The 25,783-nt window shown below is 41.5% G+C and overlaps 1 protein-coding gene across 1 annotated transcript in view; it reads right to left on the bottom strand.

Annotated features, from left to right (window-relative positions):
- LOC138616379 (calsyntenin-2-like) overlaps positions 1-25,783 on the bottom strand; it is a 276,054-nt gene that overhangs the window by 17,598 nt on the left and 232,673 nt on the right. Inside the window, exons 9-12 of the mRNA XM_069690622.1 lie at positions 19,287-19,449; positions 9,780-9,863; positions 6,269-6,294; positions 5,303-5,451 (exon numbers count right to left, since the gene is read on the bottom strand). Of these exons, the coding sequence (XP_069546723.1) occupies positions 5,303-5,451; positions 6,269-6,294; positions 9,780-9,863; positions 19,287-19,449 (422 nt within the window). The remainder of the gene's footprint in view (positions 1-5,302; positions 5,452-6,268; positions 6,295-9,779; positions 9,864-19,286; positions 19,450-25,783) is intronic.

Genomic DNA, 25,783 nt, shown 5'->3' on the forward strand with positions numbered 1-25,783 from the left:
CAGTGTGAGTTTGTGACATCACAAATGTTTGAAAGTCCAAATGGCACACTTGCTGAATAGGTTGTGTGCTTCTCTCTGTGGACTTGGTGTCTTGAAACTTTCATGGGATTTAAACAGCACATACAGACCTGAATTATAAATGAAAATCTGAATTTAGGTATAAAAGTTCGGCAGTCAGTGAGGGTTTATGATAAATATCAGATGTCCAGTCTGCCTTTACAAGTAATGCTGTGCCACTGACATGTCTTTTTTGGTTCCTTTGTAGAACGAAATATATAATGGGAATGATATAATTCTAATTGATGCAATATGCTGCACAAATCATGCAGATGATCATGTACAGTAAATACCCTGATAAATTGTCATTGCAAGCATCATATCCTGGATTTGAATCTCAGTCCTGCTCTAAATCGGTCAGTTAGCCAAAATCTATAATGATAAATGATGATTAACAGGTGAAATTAATGTATGAAATTAAGAGGCTACACTTTTTTAAATACAATATAATATAATATAATAATTCACTGTTTGCTGTAAAAAGAAAAGCAACAACCGATTTGAAATAAATATCACATCAAAACATATAGTTAGGACATCAATTATAGAAAGTCTGACAGACTGGGAAGTGGGAGTGTTTAAGATTCCTGTGTTCCATCATATCCTGAATATGATTGAAACTGGGGATAAGATGTTTATAAGGGGCATGAGTGTGCATGTAGAAGTAATTAACAGTGTGTTGCTGATGAAGTTGAACTGAAGTCAAATATAACTTATTTATTAATCTATTGCAATTATTTCTTACAATGAAAAGGCCAAAATGGTCCGAAAGAACTCAGGTACGACTTCTGCCTGACGTCCTTTGAAATGGCCAAGCACACTTGATCTTCAGATATAAAAAAATGAAAGTGATAAATTCTAAAGACCGGATTGTATTTCTAGCCATGCTTTTGATGTTAAGCTAACTTTAACACAGGAAAAAGAGCAAATTTCCTTTTTTGGAATATTTTTTTACCAAAAATGTGTGAAACTTTTCCTGACAGCAAGATTAAAACCTAAATGTTGTCTCTAATCCTCTGCAGTCAGTTGACTGAGTCCACAGTTTGAGACAAAAACAGGTTTCAGGGCATTGTGTAATCTTTCCCCTTCTTTCCCGTGGCGACGGCCGGTGGTGTGTGTGTGTGTGTGTGTGTGTGTGTGTGTGTGTGTGTGTGTGTGTGTGTGTGTGTGTGTGTGTGTGTGTGTGTGTGTGTGTGTGTGTGTGTGTGTGTGTGTGTGTGTGTGTGTGTGTGTGTGTGTGTGTGTGCGTGTGTGTGTGTGTGTGTGTGTGTGTGTGTGCGCGCGTGTGTGCGTGTGTGTGTGTTTGCAGTTTGGGCACTAAGCCATTGTTGTGAGCAGTGGGAGATACAAACTCAGTGATGCGGGGAGACGGCTGCTGCGTGGGTCTGCTGAGCTGGAGAAAAAAAAAAAAAATTGGCGCCAGTTCAACTTAATTACAAAGAAATATGACAAGGGAGCCTAAAAGGGCTGTTGCAAAGATTAGCACTCGTTGCTTTTATTTTCTCGACGCCCCAAGTAATTGCACTTATTAGGAGTCAGCACAAAGTAAATTTAATTGCATTTGGAAGAAATTAATTAACATCTCAGTGTGTTTGTGAGAAGTGACACTGTCCAAAGTTTTTTTCTGCACTTGTTATGGAGATAGGACATTTTTTCTGTTTAGGGGAATCTTTTCCTGCTGGTGTGTCCTGTGGATGAAGAGCTAAAACAACTAATCGGAAGTTAAATCATCCGTGCTCTAGACGTGACTTTACATGATTTGCTGCTGCAAACTCACCATGGCTAACAGGCTGACATAGCCATGACAACAGGAAGGCCATTCAGAAGCCTGAAGTCAATGAGCATTTAGCAGAAACTAAAGGTCATTAGCAGAAATGTTACTTATGTAGTCAGTACAGCTGTTTTCCTGCTGTTTGAAGACATGAAAGCTATGCAGAGTTCACTTTGAACAAAAATAACTTTCTTATTAAATCATAAATATATAGAAAAGATCTAATAGGGAGTCATACTATACCCTGAACTTTGTATTGTTGAATTTTTTGTAACATTGCTGGCATTTAATGTAGAAAACCTTAAAAGTGCCTTTCAGTGGTTGCAAACATGCTTTTGCCAGTTCAAGTATTTACTAGTACGGTATATTATGTGTAGGCAGAGGCCTCGCTGACGGACGACAAAAATACACATTAAACCAAAAAGAAATGAGGAAAGCCACCTCATCCTCTGACACTGTAAAAAGAAATTGACAGTCAAGACAGCATATAAACAGCAGGATCAGCAGAGCTAGTGATGGATCTGTTTCAGTGAGACTCCCTATTGACCTTGTTGTTGGGTTCATGTCCCGTTCTTTATCTTTGCTCCTGGTAGCTATTGCACAAGTTAAAGTTGTGGTCCTGAATTATCTTAACCTGCAGACTGACAATGGGATGGAGTCATAATCAGTTAATTAATGGTGAAAAAGAACTGGCTGCTACAAAACTGAGGTGTTAATTGTTTTCGCAGGCTCCCCTGGAAATAATTTCCTCACATCTTCCTGTATAATATACTTTCAAAATAAACAGAACATTTAGTTTCTGGACACGCACAGTGGGATTCATCATCTCTGTGTGTCATCACAGACATGTAAAATGTCACATGCCTGCAATTTTCAAAGTTCAATCATCTAGTTAAGACTTCTTAAAATCCATCTAGCTACTTCACTGCAAACTCCATTAGTATGCTGCATGTGCACTACAGGCCTCAACACCACATTTATCTAAGTTGCATACTGGACCATCGTTTGCTGTTAAACTATTTGTGATGTCAATATTCATGTCTGTACATTCATGGGTTTAACTAACTTCCTCTTCACAGTGAAGCTCAAACATCCAAGTGAAATAACAGTAAACCTTTTCCACAGCAGACATGTTGACTTGTTTCAGCAGGAAAAGCACAGGTGTGATTAATACCATCAGTAACAAGTCCATTCCAGTCAGTTAAGCAAGTTCATGCTCCTGGTGCTGTGCATTGTGGCTCATTGTGGCCAATATACCCAGACAGAATGACGCCATCATTAGAGTCATGAGAGACACCTGTGCTTCTCCTGCACATCTGCTGCGTTCAACTGGGGTTGTATTTACCGTGTACACTAGAAGAGATATGAATGCCCCCCTCTTGTTGTATTCACAACGTCGGAACTTGACATTTGCTATAAGCCTCGAGTTCAAACGTTGTGACGTGTTTGCTGATGTTAAATGGCAGAGGTCATGTAAATTCATTCTTCGTTGGATGTTAAGCTAATATATTGTATTTTGAATCACGTAGAGTTTGCCTCTTTATAACTTAGATACTAGTCTACGTCTGAGGAAAATGTTGATCTTTCCGACAGCCTCATCCTTTCCCTCTGTGCCTTTGCATTCCCTGCATTACGGCCTCTGGAAGCTACAGAAGCTAAACATTTAACAAGCTAGCAGTGGGTAATGCAGAAAATGCAAAGACATAATGACATCGATAGGAGATGAAGCTGTTGGGGACATCAACATTCAGCTGTATTATCAAATTATGAAGAAAAACTCTGCATGACTAAACTTACTATATATGATCTTAATAGCCAGTGAAAAGTGAACTTATATCCTTCACTGTTTCTGAAAGTGGCAGCAAACACATTAGAAGTCGTGTACTCTGAGCTTTCAGGACCTTCCACCACAAGAGGGGGGCATTCATATGGTGAATGAACACGGTAAATACGACCCCATTTGAAGGCAGCACACGTCCGCTCATATCCAACCCACTCCACCAGATGCAAACACCTGGTCAGGTATAATAATCTTCTGTTGAACTTTGGTGTTATTGTGAAATAAGAAGATGAGGAGACAGAATTTATTGTGGACAGTTTACAGAGGTGTAACTACAAAGTCTGTGGTCTAGATCCTGTCTCTGTTTTTAGGGACTGCAGCATCCCGTCCAGTGTACTTGTTTGTTTTTGTATATTTACTCCATAAGCGTAGTGTCTAAACTCCTCTCCAGGACATACAGTACATGGAACAAGTTTGTCCCAAAGAGAAAATATATGCCAGGGGAACCCACGAGGCTTGTTGTTTAGAATTAGCGCTGTTTGCTTAATTATTTTCTCAAAGCCTGCAGTTAATTGAAGTTATTAGGCGTCGGCAAGAAACAAGTTTAATTGCATTGCCAGGAAATATTTTGCATCTCTGTTTATTCGTGCAAAACGATACTGCCCACAACAGCGAGGGGAGTTTTTCCAACTGCTGCTGATGTGTTGTGGCAGGAGGCCACGTTTCAGGCTCTCAGTGTAACGAATTCAGTTTTTTTACAGGAGTCAGAGTGAAAACTTAAATACACTTTATCAGTGAGTCTCTCTCTACTTATCTCTCTTAAGTAGCGTTTTACACTGTTTCCACATCTTCCACACACTCAGGCATGCACACTGCCATGGCAACAAACAGACCAGTCAGCAGTCTGTGAGAAAAACTTAATCTAAACAACATTTAGCAATGATGCAAGCCCAGCCGTGATTAGCATAATGTATTCCTTGATAATCGGTGTGCCTCCAGCTACGATGACTCTGCTTCATCACCAGCGGCCTGCGCAACACACAGCAACATGCACGCTCTCACTCCGGCTGTGTTAGTTGAAGTTCTCGGGGCCCGCGGCCCTCCATCGAACCCAACAGGAGGGCGGAGAGTAAAACCCCAGGGCTGTGCTTCAGGGGTCTACATATATTTAAAACAATCATGAATTTTAATGGTAATCCGCCTGGGGAGGCTGTTTTACCCGCCTGTCTCTCTCTCTCTCTCTCTCTCTCCCTCTCAGACACACACTCTCCCTCTCTTTTTGCATCACTCTTTCGCTCCTTCCTCTGGCAGAACCCAGGCAGAATTATTAATACATGACATGGAAATGTAAAAACTAGCCCCCGGTGGCAACAGTGAACCGAAAATGGTGTATTAAAGGAAAGGGGAAGTGACAGCAGAGGAAAGTAGAGACAGGGAGAGGGAGTGAAAAGGAGGGGTGGGGATTCATGTGTGAAAAGGGAATTATATATCAGTCGGGCTGTGATGTCTGCTGTGTTGTCTAAACACTTAGCGGAGGTGTCGAGGTGGGATAACACTCCTTATATTGGAGAGATGAGGCGCGGAGAAACAGAGATAAAATGAATGTGGAAGAAAAAGGGAGACAGAAAAGGTGGAGACAAGTAAAAATAAAGGAGTTAAACGAGTATAAGAAGAAGAGAAAGGTTACTACTTACTGGACGGCAGTAGAGATGTGCAGGCGTCGGATACCTGGTGTGGGGAACTGGCGGGAGTTTATGTAGGAAACTTTCCTCACAGCGGCGTTCATGTTCTCCAGGTCCTCTCCCTCCATTACCAGGATGGACTGAGCGGGGTTAAAGTGGAACTATAGGGAGGGATAGAGCGCAGATGTGAGATGGATAGAGACACGATGCAGTACATGATAAAATGTTAACGGGAACAGAGCCATTTAAAGCTGCACTCAATCAGTTCTAATTGAGATGCTGTAGATTAGTCTGGTGTGGAAACTATCTGTGCATACAAGAGCTGACGCAGTGAAAGCGGGAGGGCACGGGCAAATTAACCTTCCTTGTGGGGGGTGTGGGGCAGGAATGAGTTTCTGGGCCTCCCGTTCACCCCACTCTAAGCTGGTTTCTCTGCTTGAATACTACCTGGCCAATGATTTGCTGCGTGCTAATGTGATTAAACTCAAACTCGATTTCCAGTTGTGCCCTTTGGATTAAAACATAAAGCTCAGTCCATAGTACACCCTGTTGTGCAGAACACAGCAGAGTAATGCTCATGGAGCAGGAGGGAGCAGTAACTTTCCTTATTCCAAGTTAGATATCTTGAACATCAGCACCTGTGTTACATGCGTGTTTGTGACCACTGGTGCACATGTGTGCATTTTGTGATTTCATCGTGGACCTGAAACTTTAGCAGAGAGTACACAACAAACTTTGCATCAATTTTCTGAGACTCTTGAACTGCTTCAGAAAGCCTACAGCAAACTTCCAAACTTCCAAAGGAAGTGTAACAGGTCAGGAGCGTGCTGGATGTTTTCTTTGACATTCGCAGGGTTGTGCACTGTGAATTTGACCGTCAGGGTCAACACAGAGTTTTACTGAGAAGTTCTGAGGCATCTAAGGGGAAAACATATGGTGAAAAACAACCGGAACTGTGATGCAACGCCTTCAGGTTACCACAACATAAAAATACACATTTATACCTACACAGGCATGAGCAAAAACTGACTGTGTTACACAGCTTTTTTTTTTTTTTTTTATCACAAAAAATACATCCGATGATGTTTTTTTCTGTAATGGTTTGGCTAATGTCAAAAGGTCAATACGTTTCCAGTAGCCTTTGTCTTCTGTGGTTGACTTTACACTAGTATAAACATCACTTTGCAGAATTACAACTTGTTTGCATCAGATAATCCATCAAAGTGAGCGTCTTGCCTGTGCTACATTGCCATGCAACAGCCATGTCACTTTGACTGAAACAAACTGTGATGAATCAACTATTTTAAGGAGGTTTCAGGTTTTTACAAACTCTCATACTGTACTGTGTAGGTTTAAATGGAAACCAATGATTGGCCTGAAGGCAGGAAGGAAAATGGTAGTATGATGGGAATATGTACTCAGTAGTAAATAGCTTCAGACTTGAAGAAAACACTTGCAGGCTTTTTTAAGTCAAGGGACAGGAAAAGAGTCAGTGGAATCAGCTCACAAGTAGTTTCACAGAGGTGTATGGTCTCCTGCAGCGTTTGATGATAGGGATTTGAAGCCCTCCTTTCTTTAAAGAGGGTTTCGTGTTCTCCTGCCAGAACTGCACTTCCAAAAAAATTGGGATCTCAACAGCAGGGTGACACTACTTCAGCGCTCCATGGGGCTCTCCAGGCGCTCCCTCTCCCCCTGCCATTTCCTCCCTTCACACCACTCATGTTGACTCCTCTCATCTTCTGTTCTGTCGCCATACTCTGTGTCTACCCGCCTCCACCTCCCTCCATCTCTCCTCCCCTGCCTGCTATTCTCCTCTGATTGCGCTGTGCCAGCTCTCCACCTGCTTGGCCAAATGCTGTCCTTAAGCTTCCCGTGGACCTATGGGAGTGTGCGGCTAAGAAGAAAATGAAATGGCTCTCAAAAGATAAACTGCACTGGCCCCCAGAGAAGTTGTCCTCCTCTTCTCTCCCCTCCCGTACCCCCCCCCACACACACCTCATCCCACCTTGTCTCCTGAAAAGGCAGGCAAGCATCTCTTAGCTGCACCACAGCACAAGGAGCTCAATGGAAACAGCTGCGGGAGTTTGGGGGGGGGGGGGGAGAATGAGGAGGGGAAGATAGAAAAAGAGTTAAAGGAACTGATGGTGGGTGGGTGGTTACAGGGGCGGCTTTGAGTCTACACAAACCCCCATCCATCTTGTCTGCCCTCTATCTTCCACAGTGCAGGGAGATGGATTAGCTGAGCCAGTGAAAAAGGGGGAGAGAAGAAGAAGGTAGCAAAAGACTTTCAAGGAATCCAGCTGGTGATTTAGCTGTGGTGATTCAAAGAAATAGCATTTTTGAAAATTGGAAACTGGAAACTAGAAACAGGGGAAACAGCTCACCAGACTCTGTCCCAAAGCAACAAAATCTGCCTATCAACACCATTAAAGCTTACTAATAAACAGATTATAGCGTATTTAAGTTGTACAAAAACTAAAATGTAAAACATTTCGTAATGTTTGGATGTGTGAAACTACTGTTTGGCCCTGTCCAGCAACTTCCTGGAGTCTTCTGATGTGTCCCTTTTTCCAGTCTTTATGCTAAGCTAAGCTAATCATCTGCTGCCTGTTGCTTCATAAACATGCAAAGATAAGTTTCTGGTCACGTGGGTGCAGCAGAAACACAAGATGTAATTACAATATTGATAAATCATCAGTTTTGATGTGGCAAATCTGCGAGCCACCAACTCGATATAAACATCCAGCGCTTGCAAGAAACAATAACATTCAAATGTAGTGTGTATACCTTATGAATTAATGTCCAATATTTACTCTTTTTAAAAAATATTTTTTTTTTTTTTTTTTTTTTTTTTACTCTTTTTCCATTTCTGGTCTCTACCAACTCCTGAAAGAAAAACTGTCTCTTCAGCTGTAAATGTTCTTCTCTGCCTGCTAACTCTTCTGTCTGCTGTTGGAGGTGTACAATGGGGGTTTGTAGAGCTTTTTCACTGAAAACAGCACCCTGAGAGCAGTAAGAGGGAACCAAAACAATACAGCTTTAGGCCAGACAGCTAAGCAATGAACAAAACCTCACTATAAATCTCTGTAAATCCAAGGAGAATGCTCATTTGGCGCACGTTTATACAAATTCCCCAGCTCCTTTCAAACATGATGCAAAGGGTGAGATTTTCAGGTATATTTTACACACTGCAGTGTCAAGTATAAATACAACACAGCTGACTGTAGTCCTGGTTTGTGCCAGTCACACAGAACTGCAGGTTACAGGGACATTAGCAAGCCTGATAAGCGCCATCGCAAAAAGGACATTATGCTGGAACAAGATTTATTCCTCTGCAGTGGCAGCAGAAACAACACACAGACATCCTGGTGACTGCTGTATTCAGAGCTTAAAAATATATTTAGGGCTCTGAATAGTAATGCTAACCATGATATAAACAGCAGGGCTATGCACTGACACTCCTCCAAAAACACATATACTGGAGAGCCTCTCAAAGTAGAGCTGCTAACCGAGCCAAGTACCCACCTGGAGACTCTCTCAAAGGTGTGTGAATGTGTTTCTAGTGACTGTCAAAGCTCCACCAGACTGCTTGTCTTTCCAGTGGAGACACATTAGCTGATCATGCTGGTCAGCTCTGAATACCAGCTCTGTGTCTCTGTCCATGATACACTGAGTGCTGGTCAATGCTCCCAATGTCCACCTGACCCGCCGTGTAATCACAAATCCACGTCTTGCAGTCATTGTTCCCTAACTCCTCTATTATGTAAATACACTGAGAGAGAGGTTACTACCCTTAAACGTATAAGTAGTGTCAATCTTCTCATTACCATTTAATTGTTGATTTGACAATCTGTTCTTCAAGGTGAACAGATGTATGTAGGGGCAGCTTAGTTCTAACAGAATATGGTGAGAAAAATGCTATAAATGTTTAAGTAAAAATGAAATACATGCGAAAGAAAATGTAGTAAATACAGAAAACTGCTAGGTGGTGTTCCCGCTGTTTTAATTATAAGGACAAGTTTTGAAATATTACTCTCGAAGTTACCTTATGAATGCTCCATTGTGAAAAAAAAAAAAATTGCATAACATGTATGTAGGGATATACAGTATGTGGACATATATATAAACAAAGTAGTATACCCACTTGACTGTAAACATAGCCTCTGTCTCTTTAAATGTCCATTTTCTTCACTGTAATCTTAGCTGTTGTAACTGATTTTGCTTTGATTTTTTAAAAATATATTTAATAAGAATTGATTATTGAGATTAACCAAAGCGACAGTCCCCCTTTTAGAGTACCTTCTGTTTCTCTTTCTCTCTGTGTGTGTGTGTGTGTGTGTGTGTGTGTGTGTGTGTGTGTGTGTGTGTGTGTGTGTATCTGTGTGTGTGTGTGTGTGTGTGTGTGTACTCTTGTGTGTGTGTGTGTGTGTGTGTGTGTGTGTGTGTGTGTGTGTGTGTGTGTGTGTGTGTGTGTGTGTGTGTGTCTGACTCTCAATCTTCCCTGGTCGGATGGTCAGTCCAGATAGGCTCCCCCGGAAGTACTGAGTGAATTGCGGCTTGGTCACCTCCCCACCTTCACAAACAACCACACACACACACACACACACACACACACACACACACACACACACACACACACACACACACACACACACACACACACACACACACACACACACACACACACACACACACACACACACACACACACACACACACACACACACACACACACACACACACACACACACACACACACACACACACACACACACACACACACACAGCAAAAATAGTGTGTCAAATGCCTTTCTTTTGATTTTTGGCGCTTCATGGTGATTTTATAGGCAGTTTTTGGTTTGGCGTTTTCAAACTTGACAATGCCACTTTTATAATGCAAAGAACACAACATACTCAAAGAAAACAATACAAAGTCATCACTCTTTATGCTCCAGTATGGTCATTTGGATAAACCAATGTTAATAAAATCATTATAATAGGTCATGTTAATCTACAGTAAAGTACAGGACTATTGTCCCTTACTCATTACAATATCATCCCCCTAACAGTGACCTTGTCCAGCCTTTAAGTACGAGTCCTGATGACCAAATTAGGCTTATAATTGGCCCAAAGATGCAGATTTTGTGTCCCCATTCTGTGATTAAGCGACTGGGTGCTGCTTTAAAAGTGCTCCTCAGCCAGCCCATCCAGGCTAAATAAAGGTAAGGGAAAAAGTCAACACATCTAAAAATCTGTCCTTTGAACTCCGTAAAGGCCAATACCAGCAAGAGGAGTCTCCAAACCACTCATTAGCTGAAAGGTTACGAGCTCTGGGTATCAAAACTTCACCTTTACATTGCTTTCCCTCCTTTCATTTATCTCTTCCTCTGCCATTCTTTAAATCTGGCATTAATCCATTGAAGCACTAAAAGTATAGCACGTCGCCTTCATCTGACAACATCTGTCTTAAAAAAAAAATCCAAACTGGCTCATTCATCAAAAACATTTGGAGGATGAAGTGGAAGAATGATTTATGAGCAGGGTGCATACCAAGACACCATCTTTCTCTGTCTATCAATTTATCTGACCAGCCTCTCAGCATACTCCTTTGACACTTTGTGCCCTTGTACACCTGCTCCCAAGTGATTGTTGGTGGCGAACAGCAAACAGTGGCTTTTTATATTCTTTTCAAAGTTATTTTCCCACAGTTGGGACTATGTGTACAGTCATTACCGAAAGACAACATGTTCATTTAATCCTCCATAGTACGAGTGTAAGTTTCTGTGTATTCAAAAACTGAGTAGATACAGCAAATGAAGGAAGTGGTCCAGTCATCTAATAGTGTTAAGCCCCGCTGTCATAAACAGCAATCACCAGCATGGAAGGGAGAGTATTTAGATGTCATTTTAGCACCTTTGAGAGATGAAGTAGAAATGGAAAGTCACTCTCATGTTGCTCTAAACTACCCTCTTATCTTATGACCAGCTGCTAATGGTTCACCCTCAGTGTCCAGTGCACACCTTTCTTGAGCTTTCAACCTGGCTGGAGTATGACCTCCATTTGGACATTAGACCCTGGATCCTGGGTGTGATCCCAGATATAACAGATTTTGGTCAAGTATCTCTATCAACTTGGACTACCTCAGCCTGCTGTAGCAATCATTCTATCTTTAGAAGCTCCATGTACGATTTTTGATTGGAGCAGTCAGTTCTAACAGTTAGAGATAGACAGGAAGTGTAGAGAAAGAGTGTAGGGTAATGACACGTAGCAATGATCTGGCTGGCTGGGAATCAAACTAGAGACTCACTGCTCAGAGCATTTGTACCCATGCGGTATACACTCTAACCTCTCAGGTATTGGGTCCAACCAGTTCTGACATCTCTTTTCTGATGATTCCCACCTAATCACTACAATGGAACCAGTCTGGCTTGCTTGTGGACACCACACAGCTCTGCCAAAGCATCGCAAAAGGTCAGCCTTACCGGTTGACAAACTATACGATCCTATTGCGAAGCTGTTGCAGATAGGTTTCCATGGCACAACCTGAAGGAAAATATGTGGGACCGGTGGTTGACAGATGTGGTGGAGGACAAAGCACTGACAGTGACATTTGTCTAATTTGGTTGCTATGCTGCTCCCCCATCACATCTCAGGTGTGTCAGGAGGAAGACAGAAGTGTTTCACCCATTCGTGCGTACTTGACCTTCAAGACCTAAAAGTGTTTCCACTATAATTGAGGCTGCTGTGAAAAAGTAATATAGGTTGTGAAAAAAGCCAGAGTAAAACCTGAAAAGAAGAACTCCCCCAGCTCACTCTGCCTACACCATCCATAGCTTGTCTTAAGATGTAGTGATTGCTTCGATCCTTATTAAATCACCATCAGCTGGAGAAAATAAAAGACAGGTGGGAGATTTTACTGTTGAACCTGTGTACACTAGACCTCCTCTTTCTTGCAAAACCTTCATACCTTTATCATGGTAAATATTTAAGGCTTAAACAGGTACCTTATTCGACTGTTATTATTGCTGATTGAGTGGTTATCAACACATCTGATCCAAATATACAGGGTAGTAGGTGGGGACCTGATCAGGTGTTCAGCCTGGGAAAACTGCACCTACTTGTCAGCCAGACGTTATATATTTTGACCTCTCGTGGCTGTAGTACTTATGATGGGAGCAAAGCAGGAAGTCAGGTGACATGGTGGTGGGGTGGTTCAAAAACAGGACTTTAACAGCTGTGTGAAAGGTAATGTAGACTTATTTAAATGCGGATACATACAAGTTAACTTACATAATATAATATAATAGAAAAGAATAGAAACTTTATTTGTCCCCATTGGGAAACAGTATACATGAGTGTAGTGCTTCTGGAGTGCAATGGAGTGATGCTCTGTCACTCTTTTTCTCCAAGTGAGGAAATAAAGTGTTCACCATTCTCTTGAGTTGCTACTGATTGTCCTGTAAAAGTTACAACATTAAACTCTGTTTCAAATTAAAAGCCCTATAACATTTCAGTGGGCAGAAACCCTGCTTTTCTTAGCAAGGCTTTTATTGTGAAGCATCTGCAGAAAAGTGTTGTGACTAAAATCAGACAATTGCCACCATCGGAACAGTGGTTGCACAACCACAGATCCAAGCCACAACTTAACCTTGTACACATGCCCATGTACATGTTTGTGGTGTGCTCCGGTACTTAAACAAATAGTACTGCACCCATGATAATTTACCGAACGTAATTTACAGAACAGGATGTATATAATGTAACTTGTGTAAGAAACAAACTTATTTTAACCCAAAGCACGATCTTCTCTAAACTAACCAAGTAGTTTTGGCATGTAGACTGTGACTGTTTCACACAATTCAGCACATGGTCCAATATAACAGCATCCTGAACCTACCAGTAGGTTTGGGAGGCCACTTCTAGCTCATATATGCGATACGTGTGACAATAACCACTTAACCAATATGATAACAATCAAATGATGAGCTCACCCATTGCCTTACATTTTGGTGGTCGTTGGAAGACATTCATTTTGTATGTAAACCGGTAATCCAGTTGGTGACGTTAGAAGAACTGATATTTCATAGTACCTGGAGTTGAGAGAATCCTTAATTCAAAACTATAAAAGCTTGACCCTGGTTCCTCTAATCCCTTGCAAATGGTGCAGGCACATCGATCACAGCCTTGAGTGATGCATCTAGTTTCTGAAAAGTCCAGTCAGCGCAGATGGAGACACAACCGACCACTACTGGAAACACTTCGTCATGCCTTTCTCTCCTGGCGTGAAACCGTGACAGTAATGGAGTGCAGTGACTGCGGCCCTTCAAGTTCGAATCATCCCTGTGATTGCTGACCTGCAGCACCATTGTGCACAATGACTCGTCAAACAGTGCTCCCTTATCACCCCTGGGGCAGACGACAGAGTGTTACCAGTTGGTTCGATCTACCCAGGGGATCTTATCAACGCAGGGACTTGTCATCTGCTCGCCTGCCTTCCCACATCAGAGACCGACAGAGCCTTTTTCTTGACTGGGCAGAGGGGAAATGTGGAGACAGCTCTTAAAATTCCACCACCTGAACTCTCCCTCTGACTTGAACTGTCATCACCTCTCTCTTTGATTCTCACTAAGTATTTTCACAGTCCAGGAATTTAGGTCTAGCCCCCTGTACATGCTTGTGTGGCACAGCATGCCCTCGTGCACCTGCTCCCAAGTTGCTGCAGGAGTTTTGAAGAAGAAGGAAACACATTTTGATGTTCTACTCACACAAATGTTTTCTGTTTGGCCAACAATTTACCGAACTAAATTTGTCTTGTTGCGCTATAGACGGATGCCTTTTTGGTTGCTGCCTTCTTGAAACCAACAACACAAGCGCAAGAGAAAGGCTTACAGTACACATACAGTGTATGTATGTACTTTAATGCAAGCTGTAGCATGTCTACTTAGTTTGTCACTGGATAGTTTATGGGGTTGTAGGTCACATGATAGCCCTGATCATAAATAGCATCCTATACTGTATATAGCAGAGTAATGACAGTAGTAGTAGTAATGACTGGCTCTACAATGCAATACAAATACAATGCTGGTAATTTATTACCATATCATCTGCATAGATAAAAACTGTAGAGGATCCTGATGTTTTTTGTCTGGAACGGGCAGCTTTAGCTTTTTAGCATATTATGTATTTAAAAGTTCGGAGACGGTTCCTGTTGTGTATGAATGGTGTGCAGCACAGTAATGTGTACAATAACTTTTGTGGGTATTTTTTTCCAAGTTATGTCGCTTGATTAAACTCAGCATCTGAGTTTCACACTTTTGAGGCCATTGATTCATGTGCATTTGTGAGTCAACATGGACTAACACAGAGAAACCACAGCTGATTTTGTGTCAAACTCTGGAAATCAGCAACACAGACCCTGGAAATACGTCAGAATGATGCAGTGAGCCGATTGAGGTGTTTTGATTGGTATTCGCTTTTCAAGAGGGGCAAAACATCACTGTTCAAAAAGGTGCGTCGGGCCCGTCGACTGTCACTTCCCACCCCCTACTTGGCCAAAAATTTAAGACAAACTTAGATGTGCGATTACTGCTTTCAGTCCATGGTGAAATCACAAATGCTCATGACCCAGCAATCACAAAAACACAGATGCTGATGTTGATTTGACAAGAGTCTCTTATTTGTAGGGTTCATTCTTAAAAGCAGTTAGGTAAAGATTAAAAAGTCAGCTCGATACTCATGTGGTTAACATGAATTAACTAGCTCCAGGTGATAAAATCCTCCACTGACTGTTTTCACTTGCCTTTGTAACTTGAAATATCCACTGTGTTACCGCTGTGAACTGCATTATGTGCTGTGCAGAACTCAAAGCTTGACAGGTACATCAGCACTTCATTCAGAAACAGTTCATTCTGAACGCTGTAAAAAAAAAGGTCTGTATTTATCCTCTTGGTTTCTGTTGCTTGTTCTATATCACCTGATATTATTCAGTTCATTTGACATGTTCATATAATTTCATGGAACTGGAAGTTGGTTATGCAACTCTCATCTCACTTCAATACAATAACCACAGTAGCTCTGCACATTTAAAGACACATCCTTCGAAGTGCTTGCTGATACGGTGCCAGGAGGCAGATAGTCTGGGGAGCAGAGTTATAAAACTACAAGGTCACATTTGGATTCACATATACCAAACCATGCCAAATCCATTCTTTCCTTTTTCTTCATGCTTCACCTGCTTCCCCTCCTAAACGCTGTCACTATTCCCTTCCCTTCTTCCTGCCCTCTCTGAAGACGTCCACCTATCCACTTAGTCCCACCCTGACAGATGTTATCAATTTAGGCTGTGGCCAGAGAAACCATTAAGGGTCCCAGACAGAGGATAAAAAAAGAACAGCAGAGGAGAGGGGATTACCGAGACGCTGTGGAGCGGGAATGATACGGGTGATAAAACCGCTGATCATTCCACTTTACAGAGACTGGTCTTTATGTGGTGTCAGCTCTCTTTGCCCACTCCATGCAGCCCTTCCTTGCTCTATAAATCTTCACTCTACTTTATTTGCGTCATTTCCAAAACAGCAACAGATGAGAGTGGAACAGCACGACTGAGCTGGAAGTAGGATCATTACTTAAGTGTAAATGTGAGAGATTTACTGCCTCTGATTTACTGCACATGTGCATCCATGCCTGTGAGCCTCTATTCAATATACTGTAAAATACAGATATATCTATTCCTCAGTGTTTGCATGTATGTAATCATCAGCACTTCTACCTGCATGCCTGCTGCTGTGATGAGGGAAGCCGGGGCGGCGGAGTAGCAGTGTGTGATTACACACTCGAGGAAAGAGGAGAATGAGGCAAGATGAGTGTGCTGCTCTTTGCTATCTGGCTGCTACACACCTTTGAACATGAACACGCTCTGCCAGGTCAGAGGGTAAATATAGGCTGACTGTGAGAGAAATGCACAGCCAGCACTTACTCTCCGAGGTGAGGGAAAGAGGTTGAGCAGGGAGAACACGTGTTTATTAGAAAATAGGAGAGTGAAAAATGTGCAAACACACACACACACACACACACACGTGCGCGCCCGCAGCCGGAGAAGCTTTGTCGTTAAAGTGAGTTACACCAAGAAGTTTGAGGGAAAGAGTATATCTTCTGCACATTAATGGCCAATGCAGTCTCGTAGAGTTAACTATGTCCTGTATATCTGCAGGGGAAATGTGAAGGACTGTATCTTTGGGTCCTAAATTGCGTCTCTACTGTCCATGCCTGTTTTTGAGTCTATCACAGTCTTTGTACTTTCTTGGGCGATGTTTACATCAACAGTAGACCTGCAGGTCAAAATGTAACCCTCACATTCATTGTGATGGCATGGAGGTCTTCATCAAAACAAATCAAGCTTTCCTGATTCATCTGGCAAGATGCTGCATTGGCCAATCACGTGTGCAAATGCACTTTCCCCAAAGATACTCTATAACATGAACACGTTATTTCTGCTATTTACCTCTGAAGTGTCATGATGAAAATTAAAACCATTGTCTCTGTATCTGAGTATTATGAACTGCTGTGCAGCATTTTTTTTTTTTATACCTTTTAAAGTTTTTACAGTCACATATTTGTCATTTGCAAACACTGGAAGCAGGGCTGGCGTTGGATTGGATCAGCAGAAAGGACACTTTGCCTGTGATTGATTGTTACATTGTGGGTGGATTAGGATAAAGGTTAAGAGATCTCTTTACTGACAGTGAAACAATCAATCACAGCAGTGTAACGTTTGGTCAACATGTTCTCAGTCTCGATGCGTCAAATACTAATGTTTTATGAAAGCTGTTCACATCTCATTTAGATGCACAAGGTGCCATGTGCCTTACTAATAGGTACCAAACACAATGTAGCTAGGTTTAGGAAAAGATCATGGTTTGGGTTAAATGTGACACGGTCAGCGTTTGGCGTTAGGCACAACAACCACTTACTTAGGGTTATGAAAAGATCATGGTTGGGTTACTTAAAATAAACCCATGTTGACTTTACTTTTATCATGAACTTGAACACCACTCTCCCAGGTGGAAGTCCTGGGTTTGTTTGAACTCCTCTTTGTGCAGACTTTCTTCGCTTGTACTTTGTCACATGATCTTTTTTTAATCTGGCAGTGCATAAGACATGAGGTACCTTGTGTGTATCTCTTTGATGCCAAAAGCTGACAGAATGACAGTATGTGATGCCCTGGGAATGACAACAGTCTGGTTTAGCGTATGCTTCCCTCCCTCTGCTCCAAACATTGTACCAGCCTTGAAGTACATACTTCCACCAATGAAGGGCCTCTGATTGGAGTGCATGGTTTGGGTTTTTTGATTTTTGCGTTCACAGTGAAAAAAATAAGTAGGACAGACTGTCACTCAGTATTTGGACAGTTTTGGTGATGTAATCATGAGTTATGAAAGCTACAAAAAACAAATGTGGATTCTCTGCTCTCCTTGAGCAAGATCTGATGCACTTAACTTTACCTTGTTTTTACTGATCTTCCCTGCTCAGAGAGAAATTATTTATTTGGGTCATTATTAGTTCATAATGTAACTAAAATTGCTTATTATAATTATAGGTGATCAGGTAGATACAACATACAAACCACGGCAGAGTTGGCTTAAAAGTGAACCGAGAATTTAAACTACATTTGAAATACAATTCAAGTATTTTCTATTTTATTGTTTGTTGTCATCTTCAGACACTGAAACCCTTCTACCTCAAACTGATTAACATGTGTTGTCATGTGCAGCTGCTTATGGCATTTCAAAGTGGGTTTAATTACAAATTTAACAGATTGGCTGATGCCCTAAAATCTTGTGCCACCACACTAGAGTGGCTTCTTTGGATGAATTTATGAAATATGATAATTCTTAATCAAATTTATTTGCTGTGGTCAGAGCAGAATCTGTTTCCATTAGACAATGCTGACTGGCCAGTTAAGTGTTATGAACCATGAAATTAAATCATTAAATTGAATTAAATACTGCAGAATATCCCCATTCTGTTTCGAGCTGACAAATCTATTTTTGATTTACTTTGCCATCTCACTCTTGTGTCATATCATCTCTGAACTCTAAATCACCATCTGACTGTTTCTCTGTAAAAGCCAATCAGTAAGAGGCCGAGACGACAAAGTGTCCTCTTTCTTTTCTTTTTTTATTCTGAAAACACATTCAGAGCTGATAGACATTAAATGAGCTCTTCTTTGCGACATGTCTGCGATCAACATGCTGGACACTTAAGCCGCGGTGCTTTCAAAAGCCAATCTCCTGTGGCTAATGGCTTATGTTAAGATTTCAGTATCGCCTCTACAACTATTTACTGAGGCTTAAGCTCCCGACAAGAAAAGCAGAAACCCTCCCTGAACTCCCCTTTCTTTTCTAGGCCCTTTTAATCCTCCGAAAGGCATCCACAGTGTTCAATGAAAGAAGGGCGAGGAGGAGGAGGAGAAAGAGGAGGATGTGGAGTATTGGGAGGTAGGGGGTCACCAGCGCAGATGAAAGCGACACGAGATGACCTCCTCGTGCTCCCACACGGAGAGAGATATCTCTATCTGAGGCTAAGCATCACTGAGCAGTGTCATTTGGGCTATCACATCAACGGGATGCTGTAGTGTGTGAAAACGTGCCCTTTCTTCTACCCTTGTGCAATTAGTGGCAGCTATCAGTTTGGAGGACAGTTTAATTGTGCGCTCTCATTCAGGCTCGTTCACTCGTTTGTCAAAGGCAGACTAAGTGCTCTTCTTAATTACATTGTTCATTCAAGGCCAGAGAACATGGTCCACACTCAGCGACTTCCTCAGCAGTGTTATACTTGAACCTTCTCGCACACAGAAGCAGCAGATTACCTCACATTACTGTGACTTTTCTATTAAAACTTTACTTTCAGCTACACTTTATTTAGATTTTTTTTTTAATCACCCACAGGATGAATGAATTCTGCACCATCATCATCATCAGCAGCTCTGCCCACTCACCTTGCCAGCAGGCACCGACTGTGAGCTGCACATCAATCTGCGACGGGTGGATGGGCCAGTCGTCTGTCACCAAGTAGGGGTCATAGGTCACTCCGTCCACGTAGAGCGTCACCACCGGGAACTCCACATTGATCACGTAGTAATGCCACTCCTTGTCACAGATCTAAAAGAGGGAAAGATGAATAGATACAGTGTCATACATGGATATACCATCCTCAGCTTTTATTAAAAAGTTGTTCAGGGAAGTCATTCATATCCTCCATACTAATGGGGATATTATGCAACACTGCTGCTGTTGGAATCACTTTTTAAAGAAACTGTTAGTGAAAAATACTTTTTATTATCTTCCTTGCTGAGAGTTCTCTAAGATTTTGGAGCTCAACTTGAGGGATGACACTATTATACCAGAACATGTGACCTCATTTGGTGTTTTCATCATGATGATGATGATGAGGGTGTTGGGTGTTCATTCTGGTTGGAATCAGGGCCACAGTATAGTGAATATCATTTTCATATCAAACCTGTCATCACCTCTTATGCTCAGAAAATAAATATCTGCATTCTCATTTTGTATTGTTTATCATAATTCAAAATAAAATAAAATATAATACAATACAATATAATATAACATTACATAGTACAACAAAACGGACTAACCCCTGTGTTATATCACGAAAATGTTAAATAATTCAAAACTATATGATCTTACAATAACTGTATTAGTTCTAAGTCTGTACTTGATGCACAGCAGCATTGTTGCCTCACACCAACAAGGTTCTGGGAGTTTGCATGTGATTTGATTTGTTTTCAACATGCCGAGGGGGGGGGGGGGGGTTGCCTAATGGGAGCATTCATCAATACCATGCGATCAATCAATACAGCACAGTAAGACTACTGATATTTCAGTATTGAGTCATGGTTGGGGGGGTCAAAGATTGTAACTTGGTCAAACCTCGGTCAGATAAAAGATCAATGAGTCAGTCAGGCTACACTAACATGTTCAAATAAACAACCCCTCGGCTCCTGCACTCTCTCTGCTACTGGGGGATGGGGAGGAGTGACGGGAGCAGGCTAACCAGAGGGAGGGTCAGCTTGCTCACGTGGGGGATGACATCCCCCCCTTTCAGTGTGTGACATTTGTAGGCACATCGGCAGTTTTTTCCAGAGTACTGCTCAGATGTAAATAGTGCAAGTAACCTGAATCCTGAACACAGAGGCTGTGTTACAAATGGCGTACAAACGAACTCCCCCTATTTCAAGTGCATAGGTGTGTTCATACCGACAACTATGGAAACATGCAGTACCCAGATGAGGCACTCAAAACGGTCCTAAAATTTAGTGTGAAACAACGGACACTTTCCACACTCTATGGTCGCCATTATAGCTATAGAGCGGAAACGGGAGGGACCACCGACCTAAAGTATTTTCAAACTGCAGCGTGTGTTAAACAGAGGGCACGAGAACACATTCATTTTTGAGTAAAACAATTAAAGCCGGCAGATATGTTGGCAGTCTGAATTTTCAGCAGTTCAAAACAACAGGCCTGAGATGGCTTTCAATGCACACAATATCATTTGTAATGTAATTATAAAATGTAATTTATGCAGCTAGTTTGTCTCTCGATTAAATAACTAACAAAATATAAAGTTTGGTGACATCATGAAGTAGTGTGGTATGATGGGAGTTGTTGGATTATAAAATAGTGACTATAGTTCATGTTAGCTAGTTAGCTGATCTATTCTGTTTCCCTGGAAATTATAGTAAGAAGAGGAGATAAGGTGGATATGACATCATTGACAGGTGACCTGGACCATCACTGTTTCCCCGGTCTTCTCCTTTCCTTTTTTGTTTTTTGTGCTTACTGTCCATTTTTTTCTTTTCTTTTCATCCGTGGGCTAGATGTCCTCTGCTGCTCATATACCTCAGTTCTTCATCCAGTGTGCTACTAATCCTTCATGGCCGCTAAGACCGTGTATCTAATTAGTTTCTTTGAGCCTGTTACTAATGTTTGCCTCTCATACTTGGGATCATTGCCTGCTCAGTTGCCGCCCTCACCCACCTCCATCTCCGCCTGCTCTGCATGCTTCAACTCGTCTGCTTTTTCCCTCAGCTCCCCGGACACTCACTGCCTGCCCTCTCCCTCCAGTCAGCGCCAGCATTCTCCTTCTTTCCTCAGCAAGAATCAATAAAAATCCTCTTTAGGGTTTCCTGTCAGTGTCTGTATTTGGGTGCTGTCCTCAGTCCAAACTAAATGACTGTTATTCGCCTGGGTTTGAACATAGTTTGAAATATTTGGGTTAGCCCGGCAGAATATATAACCTAGGTCTAGTTATTTTTTAGGCATTAGTGGAAAAAGAGTTACACATTATACCTTCAAGTGAACAATGTGTAATTATCCTGTATAACGTTCCTTTGTGTGGTATGAAGGTATAGAGGTAATGAATCAACAGTTTTTAAAGTATATCAGTGGCTTGTACAGACTCAGAAAACTGAAAACCATGTCAGTCTTGGTCTTAGTCAGGTAATGCAAAGCTCTCTGGTTTTAATGTCATTCTGCTGTCATAAACTGCTTAGCACGTATCACTGGAAGCACATATGTCCCTGACAGAAGATTGATTGACACTTAGGCATCACTGATGGTGATGTAGCTGGCCTTCTCTTGATAATGAAGGCTTTTAAATGAGGCTGATGATGAGGATGTGTGGGAGATGTAGACATAGGATTATGTTCTGACACTCTCCAATGTTTTTTTTTTTTTTAAAACTCCATGTGACTTGGAAAACACATGGAGGTAAAAGCCTTCATCATTACTGACACACCGCATAAGTCAGTCAGTCTCTCCTGTCATGACCTGCACAGACCACAAACATGAATAAAAAACAGTTTGTCTGAAGTATTTAAACTTTTCCTCAAAAAGTGAATTTAGAAAATGTCCTTTGACAGCTACTGAGATCATTTTGTACCAGTGAAAAGAAACATGATGTGATGTTTCATTTGGGCTATCACAGCTTGCTTCCACTTTATTTGAAAAAACATGTATTTTTAACATTAATTACTGGCTTGGAAAGAGTTACCTCTGTGCTAAATGCTCACTCGAATGCATTAGCACATCACCTGTTGAACCTCTTCTGAAAAATGCTTGACTGCACCACTCTTCAGCACGCTTGACCATTTACCCTGCCTCGCTGTGCATTTCAATGGATTGCACCAGCCCACTTGTGCCCATCTGTCTGTCATCGCCTTTCCCTTTTCTCTGCTTATGCTCTCCCCTCGGCACTGACAACGCTCATCAGGCCGTGCTTCACCTCTTCCTCTCAGCTCCTCTGATAGAACCTAGGACAGCCTTTGAACACTTAGCCTTGAGTAACCTCCCTCTCTAATGAAGAGCGCTCTGCAGCCTGTGCTTATTAACACTGTGCTCGCACAGCAGATGGGAGTTCTAATCAATCCGCTTCATTTTGCCTGTTATTGAGGTGCTAGATACAACATCTGGCCTGTTGGTGAACGTTCTGCACAGCTGCTTAACACATATGTGGCGTGTCGATCTGCTGAGTCGGTGCTCAGAGTCGTTGGGGGGATAATGTGGTTGGGGTTTTGATGGTCCTGCAGATGTGACTGAAATTGATGGGATTGACTTCGATTCACTAGTTAGGATTTGAGGACATGCATTAACATGTACAAACAGACAGCAGCCCTACACCTGCTTTGTGTTGACAGGTGTCCAGGATGCACACTGAGCACATTCTGATCATGGCTCGTACTCTTTATCTTTAACGTGTCTCATGCATTATCAATTGAATGTTATAGTGTTTTAAAAAAAGAAGTTAAATCTCATTACTCGGCTGCCTTGTGTAAAAGCAAGTTATGTACACTGGTGTATGCACATTTACACATGCAGACTATCCTCTGCTATCGTTTTCCCATTTTAGGATGTTCAGTATTTCAAAGGGAGCTCAGGCCCATCTGAGATCTGAGCACCTAGTGGGTGACCTCCTCTTGCAGGCTTCAAAGGAGAAAGGATACGGCGTTCGTGCCCGAAAGGGGGCTGCCTGAGATGGGTTGTGATGTCAATTGGAGGTTCCTCTAAAGGACAGAATAATGTGGCCACACATGTCAATAGAAAGCAGAAGGGGTGAGCAGAGAAAAAATAACAATGTGTATACAGTAGTCTTTGTAGCTGCAGATGGCTAATATTTTGTTCAAAAATTGGAACGTCAGTAAATGTTTGATGAGTGTAAAATTAAATGGTTTTAAAAGCTCTCAAGACAAGAAGATGGAATTAGACAAAATGTCTTAATGACACTCATCTGAGGTAACACCTTCACTTTTGATATGTTATTTTTTATATACTGGACACCTCAGAAATGACGATATACGTGATGATATATAGTCAGAGATTGATTTTTTTGGTACCACAAACAGCGAATTGAAAAGATCCTTCATTCCTCCTAAAATGTAATGAAATTAAAAGAACATTTCCAATGTATATCTGCAGCTTTTGGTACTTAATAAAATAATGCAAAAACAAAAAGACGAATTATTGCTTTTTCAACATAGAATATTTTAAAATGGCCTCAACAGATTTGTTGATATCTCGAGAAAAGATTCTAAATAACTGGATTCCAGTGATATTTCAAACAAACTGTGTTGTTTCTTGTCTTCAATCTTGTAATCAGTTATTCGGCCTGTTTAAATGGAGAAAAGTGGCCACTGCTGTTTGGTATCAATGTGTGCACAACACTGAACATGGACCAGAGGAAGCAAAGCACAGAGCTGAAGGTCAGAAATATAATTATAGACAAGCATGTTAAAGGTAAAGGCTAGAAGACAATCTCCAAGCAGCTTCATGTTCCTGTGACTAGTTTCCTTCAGGCTGCTTTGTGCATTTGTTCACAAGGTGCCTGGAATCTGTGCAGCTCACAATTAAATCAAGGCACTCTGGAGCAAAATGTGCTGCACAGTGTTAGAAAACTCTGTCTCAGTCACAGGTCCTGGATCCTCCAACAGAATAATGATCCAAACAACACAGTTAAAATCAACCCAGAATGGATAAGAACAAAACACTGGATCGTTCTGAAGGGACCTTCTATGAGTCCCGATTTGAATCCTAACCAACATCTATGGAAAGAGCTGAAACATGCAGACTGAAGAAGGAACCCTTTAAACCTGAGACAGCTCAAGCAGTTTGGTCTGGAAGAGTGCACCAAACAGAAGTGTCACTACAGAGCTCTACAAAAGTAATTTATTAATGGTTCTCTCCGAAGGTTGTATAACAAAATATAAGGTTTTGTCATTACCATTTTATTTGTTTTATGAAAAATCTAAATCTGATGTTGTTTTTTTTAATTGAATATGAAATAAGCAATGATGGAGACCAATGACTTCAGTTAGTTTCAAATTATTACAGAAAAACTTGTAGATTTCTGATTTTTATGTGCGAGGGTACCAACATTTTCATCCACAACTGTGCTCACATCAAACATGAGAATGTAGGAATTGATGTGACTTTGACAGTGGTGCTTGTTGTTGGCGGATGAGCTCCAACACCAGAGGAACCACAGGGTTCCACTCCTTTGGGCTATGAAGAGAAATTTGAGGCTGCAGTGGGTAAATGCTCACCAAAACTGGACTTTTTCCAAGACTGGAAACATTTAGCCTGATCTGCTGAGGCTGCAGATAGTAGGGTCACAGTTTGGCATCAACAGCGTGAATCCACAGATTCAACCTGCTTTGTATCAACACTCCAGGCTGCTACTGGTGGTGTAATGGTGTGGAATGTCTTCTTGGCTCACTTTGGCCCTTCAATACCAGGCAGTCATTGTTTGAATGCCGCAGCATATCTGAGTGTTGTTGCTGTGGAGGATAGAATATTTCCTTCTGATCAAGGTCAGAAGTTGTTCAATATTTTGCCATTGCAACATCTCCTGCACAGTGTTTTGTGTGTCTGAAAAGTCTGCAGACTTCTTAAATCATATTTCATCATCTCACCAGTGTGTGAGGAAATGTGCCCACGCCAACACAGCCCCTTGTGTTATTCTCTTTTTCAGCGCAGTGCTGTTTTCTGTCTGTATGTTTGACTACTGTACCGCTGCTCTGAAAACACATTTGTTTTCTGCTGTGCCTCATGTCTCATTCACCATATTTCCCCCTCACTTAAGAATTCAACCTAATTTTACATTATTTGAAAACTTGAAACACTTTATAATACAGGCTGTGTAAATTCATCACAGGAACTCATAAAAAGCGCACCAGATCCAGCTGATGAAGTAAACCTACATTTTATTTGTTTATTGGCCCATCTGTTAGGGGAGCCAGACTCACTGTAGGTTTAACTAATCCCTGGGTATACATTATGTTTTAATATGACCAGACTGTCTTTGTTGTTATTGGTTTGAATAGACCAAAAATAACTACATGACGTGATTATGTGTCTGTCAACCGTAAAAAAAGGATTGGAGCTTGAGAGAACAGGTGCACTGCTATTCATGAGAAGACGC

The sequence above is a fragment of the Brachyistius frenatus genome, unplaced genomic scaffold (assembly GCF_029030835.1).
Source record: "Brachyistius frenatus isolate BFR_SWC_R1_liver_20210118 unplaced genomic scaffold, ASM2903083v1 Contig_1, whole genome shotgun sequence".
Lineage (NCBI taxonomy): Eukaryota > Metazoa > Chordata > Actinopteri > Embiotocidae > Brachyistius > Brachyistius frenatus.